Genomic DNA, 8,333 nt, shown 5'->3' with positions numbered 1-8,333 from the left:
CACACGCTGAGAAGCGCATCACGTATTATGCCCTATTTTTTCTGTGCGGAAAATTAAACAGACACGCGGTAGAAGTCATTAACGTTGTATGCCTCACACTTTGGGACGCTGCGGTGTCTGCGACTTACTAGATTTAACATACCTCGATCGCGAAAGGTCCACGCACCTTTCGTGTCCTCCAGGGGAAATAGCGGTGATTTATTTAAAATGACTTCGCAAGCCAGCCGCAGCTTGTTCTTGCCAGTTATTTTGAGGAAATGTTTGTTTGCTAGTTAACAAAATTCAAAATTTAATAAACTTGGAAGTAATAAGAGACCAGCACTCACAGAATACACTCGAACCAAACAAACACATGGAGTCGCTTTCACTTTAGTGTTTTCGACACACGCGGGAGGTTGTATATGTATAATATCGCTTTCCTGTTTTAAATTTGACAATAATATTGTGAACATTGATTCAAGTTGTAATTATATAATCTATGGGGATGACACGAGTATATTTCTTTCTGATATATCTGAAGAGGGCCTGATAAATAAAGGTAACATATTTCTTTCGAAGTCAAAAGTATGATCTGAGTCCAACTGCCTGAGTATAAATGCTTCAAAAACAAAAGCAATAATGTTTTGATATTGCGGTTCAAGTAACCGAGTTAATAATTGTTTTAATTTTGGGTCTTCAAACATTGAGTATGTAAATAGCGTAAAAACTCTTGGAGTAATTTTTTTTTTTCCGATGGCATACTCTGGTCTAATCACGTGAAATATCTCAGCTCTAAATTAGGCAAAGCCTCAGGAATTATAAATAAGCATAGGCACGTCCTTCCAACCAGCGTAAAAAAAGGTTTTGTGCAATTCCCTGTTTTATTTCAATTTATGGTTATGTTAATGCACCCTTATCTGGGGTGATACGTCTTTCTCAAACTTACTAATAATACTCTTCGAAAAAAAAAAGTGCTCCAAACAATAGGTAACGTTCCCTACATACATCATACGCATTCACTGTTCAAATCATAAAATATTATCAATATACACCAAATCTATAACTATCGTTTAACGATGGCATATAAATATGCGGGCCATGGGACGCTCATACATGATTCTTCAACTGTGTGATTTAACAGAAAAAAATCGATTATTATTCATCGAGAAATAACCAGCCCTGGCTAATTCCGAAATGCAGGACCAACTATGCTTGACAAAAAAAAAAAAAAAAAGTTCGTTATGCTTTACCGTCTATTTTGAACGACTATTTGGTTAAGGCATAGATATTGTGCAATTGTCAAACAGCCAAATATTCAATTTGTTCATTTGATTTTCTCTTTTTTGACCACTGCATTATATGTACTCCGTCGTAGCTGCCGAATGGTGGGCCAGGAGCCTCGTCGAGCTGCATTTCTGCAGCTTTTTCTATGACCTCCAATTCACCACTTGTATTTCTGGTGAAAAATAACGTTTGTATCGTATCGTACTGTATCGCTGAGACGTTCATTACCATTATCAAGATGTTTCTACTGGGCTAGAGAACAGTGCATGACCACCCCAGCGCTTCGACATCTCAGCGCCAAAAGTGTTTGTTAGTAAGACTGCGCATGGCACGTTTTAAAGATGAGGTATGATGTCCTACTTCAAATATCACTTCAACAAGAAAGAAAGCTCCACGTAAAACAGGCTTTCCCGCGCATTACCCAATCAGCGCACGAAACGAGTTGACTAGGGTGCCTCAACGTCCTTCTTTTTAGGGTGATGCCACCCTTTGTAGTACCCGATACCGACAGCACGCGGTCACGGGTAAATACAAAGAAATCGACGAAAAAAAAATGTCGACATAGCACAGTCAGCGCCGCAAACGCGTGCAGGGACACGTTCTTTCGGGTGCTTCTGAACAAAAAGAAAAATAAACATGTGTAAGAAAATGCCAGATGCCACCACCAAAGGGCACATGAATGCACCCTAGAACTAACGAGCCGAGGGAGACAACATTTGCACGTAGTTGAACGTTCCGTCAGCGTTTGGCTGATGCTCGTCTTCACTCAGTGGAACCGATGAAACGGAACGCGGACTCAGCACCCATGCAGCCATGCATTCTTTAGTTCTCTATCTCGACTAGGCGCGGCAAAACTATACTGGGCACGGGTCTTGCCAATCTTTGATCTGCGCTCAATCAAGAAAAATAGAGTAAGGAATCCATTCTACATGCCTTCTGTTGGTCAAGACACAACTCTGCTAGATACAAAGCAATACAAGCAAAGCCTCTTTATCCTGGGAAAAGGGGCGCCATTCATTGTTCTGGAAATGCTCGAGACACGTGCCTCGCGCCACCTCTGTGAACAACATGGCGTCTGAAATCTAACTCAGTGCTGGGCTAGAGTGTACTCTAGTTGGGCAGTGCCGCCAAGATCTTCCCGAGGGCTGCAGGTAGAACGTGCCTCGAGCATTGACGCAAATCGCGCTACTTTTGATACATAAATGGGCTTTAAATACAAGCAGGAAATAGCACCTCCTATAGCCCAATACAGTAGCCAATAGAAAATCAGAACCTTAGTATTTTCTTCTTCAATGATTTCAAAAATCACATTCCGCAACTTTTTAGTGCGGTTATTTCACTATTTTTTTTACCGTCACATTGTTAGCACGATTAAGCGATTTCCAGCATTTCATGTTGTTGTTGTTTTAAATATAACGGCTCATATAAAGTACTATTTAGCTTCAAAGTGCTCAGTGTAGGCACCAACCTAAGGTAAACTATGTTTTTAATCAATACTGTGTTTGAAAAAAATCTTGAAAGTGCCAATATTGCGTCCGCCCTCACTCTGTGACATTGTTACCGCGAACGAGCCATCTCTGGTTATTTTTTTGCTTTTCGGTCATTTTGAAGGATTGCTTTCAAAGCTACCATTGAGGTGGAAGTGCTCGGTTGGGGTCGCCGGCCTTTCGAAGTAAAATCAGAAAAGGCGTTAGGGTGATGTTGGCGCTAACAATGCCCCACGCGCAGTATGTACATCCTGCTACGCTCACGGAGAGGGCTCAAAATAGCGTCCACAACAAACATATATTCAAAGCTCCCCCCCCCCCTTTCGTCGTAGCGGAGGACGCTCTCGAGTGCCATTTGGAGACAGTTGCCGAGCGCTTTGACTGTCACCCCGAAGAGAACGCCAGCGAAACCTCCTGTCTCCTTCGCCGCTGCTGCTGGGGGGTCTTGGACAACACGGTGGACGAGACGGTTAAGAACAGTGTCGGGGTTCCGCGATGCTTCTTCCCCAAACACTACCTGGGCTACTCCGTCCAGGGTGCCCAGAGCTCCATCGACCGGATCACCGTCCAACTCAAGCGACGGACGCCGTCCGGCATCGACGTCGACGTGCCGCTCGTTCAGGTTCAAGTGCTCTTTTACGATCGGAACACGGTCAGGATAAAGGTAAGTTCCGTGTTTCTCATTCTTACACATTTATTTGCCTCCCATTTTAGATTTCTACACGTCAGCATATATTTCAGAACGTCACACTCAGCCACATTAGGACCGACTGCAGTCAACTCTAGGATGTCCGAATAAGCAGCGCCAAAAGTAGAGCGTCATGGCGCCCGTTTTCTTTGTCCGTTTGCTGCCTTCCGCTGCATTAACCGGACACCGTGAACGCGCTGTTTGTTTTCTTCTTTTTGGCGAGTGTGTGTTGGGTTTAGCCGGTGGTTGGGAAACCCTACGAAGTAAACAAGCGCCGTGAAGATGCTGTTGTGACGCTTCCTGATTAGCTCCATCGGACTTCAGCTTTGGCTTCGTTCGGACTTCCTATGAAATGGAATATAATAGAAGGGGGTGTAAACTGCTTTCTCGCACCGTTATTATGCCCGAGTCCCACTAGAGCGACAAGTAGAAACAACCGAAAGCGACAGGCCTCAAACCGGATACCTCAGCAATTTGACGGGCTTTGTAGAATAAAGGAGGCTATGATGAAACACGAGCATCATACAGGCGAGGGTATCTCCGGCAGGCTTGCAGTCACTCCTGCTTACTTCACAAGCACCGAGCGACTAAACGCCTGCCAACACATGCAGCATCGCGAGCATGCTGCTTGTGTTCTAGTCTTGTCCGTGTCGGCTGTTTTAGAGTGCAGCTCTTAGGTGCCCCTTTCCGGGTTGAGCGGCGTCGGCGTCGGCGTAACAGCGCGTTGCGCAATCGGACGTTTCCTCGCTAAAGTTAAGGGGAAAGATTTCCTGCCAAATTAAGCCGGACATTTTTTCTCTATACTTAGCGGGGACATTCTTCTGCTAAATTTAGGGAGAAATTTCCCGTTGAATTTAACGTAAAAATTTTCCTGCTAACATTAGCGGCGAAATTTTCGCTAAATTTAGCGGAAAATTTAGCAAAAACTTTCCGCTAAATGGGGGTGGAGCAGGAGAGAAGGACGGGAGGGTACTGGGGGGGGGGGGGGGGGCGTACCCTCTCCTCCTCCTTTTCAAACGATGTGCTCTAATTAGGCATTACGGAGAATTGTAAACGTCTTTCACATTTTGTTTCTCTCTCTAGTGGAAATCGGGCATTGAAGTAACCTACAACTTGAAAAACGCGAGGCGTGCCCCATTATTCTTGTTGCTCTTTGATTTGTTCAGAGTCTTTCTTATTCACTGCTCCGGAGTTGCCCCCGCGATTGCACCCGAGTCCCGCGTTTTTTAAGATGTATGCTATACTATGAACGGAACGCACTTCCTCAAAGCCCTGTTTCTGGGCAAAACCAGGCCACAGTACGTGAGTTGTGTGAGGCACACCTTCGCGCCCTCATAACTCATCGAAATATTTGCTCCAGAAAAAAAAATAATCTTTACTTAAGATTCTCCCTAGATTCCGTGTTTTCCGGATTTTTTTTTTATCATATTTAACCCAATTGTGTAATCGGTCAAGCTTATTGTTTCGATATTTTCTGGCTCTATTGCACAAATGTATAATAAATTGTACCTAATGACTGCCGGAAACTAACGGTTAATGAGGTGACCTTGCGCCCAAAAAAACACTGAACAAGGCTAACATCGTAGGCGTCGATGTCAGCGTACCAGCAGGACCGAGCGCTGTGGCGAAACTGACTCTGGGTCGCCCCGCGGAGGCCCTTATGGCCACGCGCGGTCTTCTGGAACAATCGGCGTAGAAGGTTCCGCGGGTAGAACAGCCGGTCCCCGAACAAGCGACAGGGTTCTGGAATTTACCGGAACGTGACATTTACAGAAACGCCAAAGGGTGTGCCCGTTCCGAGGCATCGAACCTCAGCCTTTTCCGCGTGAAACCAACGCGATACACATTGTGCCACGGGCATGCTTGCTCGCGCACGCGCGGGGCAATATGTATGCATTCTTTTCTAGTGACTCTCTTCGTGTTACGTATCTGGACGCATTACTGGAAGGGGCAATACAATTGCCTTCAGGGTACATCAGAAACTACGAGCCGATGGCCCAAATTAAGAAACTCCAGGAGCGCAACGTTACGGCTCTCTGCATCATTCTTTCAGGGTGCTCTTCGAACGTAACTCAATAATATATAGCAAAACAATTGTTTGTGTGTTTGTTTATACAGCCTACAACTTAGTCTCCCTCAACGGTCGACTTCTCTCCCAGCTGTAGGTGGGAAATTTAGCCTGTGCAGTACAACCGCCAGCCTGGGTTTTTTTGACGCGCATGGCGCAGTAGTGATACATGACCGCACGCCTGCACGATGCTCATCCAGATCGAAACGGACAGGGGTGGGGAAAGAACCCAGAATCCCTGGGTTCTCCAGCGCGAGCTTTTGCTCCACGTTCTCTGAGCTAGTGTACGCTAGGACACTCGGCCACCGATCCCCTAATATGCTACAATTTTACCATGGTCCTTCCAGCATGTGTGTATGTGTTTGCTTGTCTTTTTCACTTCCGGCTGCGCTCTGACTTTTAATTAGACCATGTGTATAAATTCCGCCTACTATTGTAGGACGATCATAAAAGCAGACAACAAAGAAAGCAAAAAAAGAAAAAAAAAACTGTACACGCCAATGGGGGAAGAGAAATGTAGCTTTCGTATCAATGGGTCTTAAAAGACTGTCACAGGGGAAGACCCACGCATTTTCTATGGCATATTTTTGGTTCTTATTCTCAGGAACTACTGAAGCAATTGGCGGCAGAGTTGTGTTCTAAAGATAATACTAATCTTAACAGCGTTGCGGAATTCAAGTTTTAGAATTACGCTTTAATATTGTTTTCCGTGGCTTTGAATTGTGTAAAAATATAGTTTTTGTTAAGCTTTCAATTTCAAGCTTTTCAGCAATTTAAGTAAAGGATGAATAATTATTGTACCGCGTTGGAGTGTAAAATGAAGTTGAGCGTGCTCCCGTACCTTTAATTGTATGCATGGCAGGAGAACCAAGGTTACTAAATCAGATCAGTTGACAAGCTCCGCATTAGCCGGGCTTTGGAGATCCCGCCCCCTCCGTTCGCGCGGGCGTGGTGGCGCTGCCGTAGCAGCCCATCCGGTCCACAAGGCCGGCCAAGCTCGGAACGCTGGCTTTTCATTGCGAAATCAGGCGGTCGGCGGCACGTCGGCGGCTCTTACTCATTTAAAAAAAAAAAATGAACTCTGCAAGTAGATTCTGCTGCAGTCACGATTTTAATTATGCACGCTAATGCTTTCTTTGATGTTTACTCTATAATTCATCGGATAGCAACATGGGTGCCTATCTTTGGGTCTGGCTTCCGAGTGCGATTCTATGTTCGTGTATTATCAAAGTATAACGTGATTTGTGTCATATTTAATGTCCCTCACATTCATCTATGACCAGCATCCACAAGCAGGGGTTCGCGTGCGCTGTCAGCGCCGTATTCAGTTTTGGATAAACGCTCCCACTTGTCACAAGAAAACGAACGAAATGCGTTTTCTGCCTTTTATTTGTTGCCACAACAAATCTTAGGCAAGGCTAAAATTGCAGATAAATACTGTGCAACATTTATTTCTATTTGCACGAAAAACATTGCAAGGAGAATGCAAAATTCCACGACTGAAAGTACCTGTACTTGGCGATCACAGGACCCGATGTTTTCTTGTTTGCTACTAACACCTTTTCCGTCATCTCTCGGTTGATGTACCTCGCGTAGAAGAGCATTTTCGTTACAACAAAAAGGCATTGCAGTTATTAAGAGTGGTCTTTGCACCCCAGGCTTCCTATGTCGCAATCTCAGGGTAGCTAAAATGTATTTATTTTGGCTTGAAATAGATCGCAGAAACGTAACGAGATCAATAAAACAGCATTATTATTTTTGGACGACTGCAACGTTAAGAAAATAGTAGTTAACATAAAGCGAATTTAAATTTATACGCGCTTATAAGCACGCCAACAGGCATGTTGCTGTCAGGCACATGGAGCATGCATACGCTTACACAAATGAGCTCGTTTCACATAGTAAACGAGGGTGTTTCGCAATTCATGCACTGTCGGCTCTAAGTTGTAGCAGGTACTGTAAAGTAACGGTCCTAATATCCACCGCACATTCACACTTAAATCTCTAAATATGCACAGACGATTCCGCGCTGATCAGCTGATCGGAAGTGATGTTTTAAAATTCTTACTCGCACGTCTCCAAAATGGCACGCACGCTCAAAGGAGCAAGGTTGTCACACACGTAAAGAGCACACGAGAGGAATAACTCAGTTGTTTTCACCAGTAGCAGGCCTCGACGTAGCCGAATATAAATTCAAATACAGCCCGATCCTTTCAAATGACGATGACGTTTTCCAATTATCGTTCTTTCCTAATGCGGATTCCGAATGTATGCAGCGCAGTTTACGCTTGTACTTCTGACACAAACACACAACACCAGAAGAGGGAGGTTCTCGGTATTTTAGTCCGCAGACAACCAAAACACAACGGTCCATCTGCCGAAAACCACGAACGATAGACGCAGCCATTTCTCCGAGCTGCTTGCCTTGGTGCGTAATGTTGGAGAAGTGCAAAAACTAAGAAAGCCCGGCGGGCGTAAGTTGACCTCTAAAGTCCCAAGAAATGTTGTCTCAATCCGGCTATTATCACACTGGCAACATTAATTGGTAATACACTTTGTGAGCCCACACAAATCCGATGTTTCACGGCCCATCCACGGGTACCGAGTCAAGTCAGACCGAACGGGTCCGGAGGCTTGGACACCAGCGCCGCTACGCGGCAGCGAATGGCAGCGCGTCACTTTTTTTCTCGGAGCTTGTCAACGTCTCCGACCCAGTAACGTTGAGGAGAACGGTGTCCCCAACTATAGCACAGTTACAGCTCAGACGGCCGCGCTCTGGCGAAGCTGCCGGCCGCCCTGTGACGCGTAAAGCTTGCTACGTGCCAGT

At 45.2% G+C, this 8,333-nt stretch overlaps 1 protein-coding gene across 1 annotated transcript in view; it reads left to right on the top strand.

Moving 5' to 3' along the window:
- Window positions 1-2,976: 2,976 nt before the first annotated feature.
- Window positions 2,977-8,333, top strand: part of LOC115315116 (lysosomal alpha-glucosidase-like) — an 85,515-nt gene continuing 80,158 nt past the window's right edge. Inside the window, exon 1 of the mRNA XM_040221063.1 lies at window positions 2,977-3,414. Within this exon, the coding sequence (XP_040076997.1) occupies window positions 2,977-3,414 (438 nt within the window). The remainder of the gene's footprint in view (window positions 3,415-8,333) is intronic.

Source organism: Ixodes scapularis, unplaced genomic scaffold (genome assembly GCF_016920785.2).
Source record: "Ixodes scapularis isolate PalLabHiFi unplaced genomic scaffold, ASM1692078v2 PGA_scaffold7__128_contigs__length_106722199, whole genome shotgun sequence".
NCBI classification, from domain to species: Eukaryota; Metazoa; Arthropoda; class Arachnida; order Ixodida; family Ixodidae; genus Ixodes; species Ixodes scapularis.
Note: the sequence above shows the minus strand (reverse complement) of the source record. Positions and strands in the feature narration are given on the sequence as shown.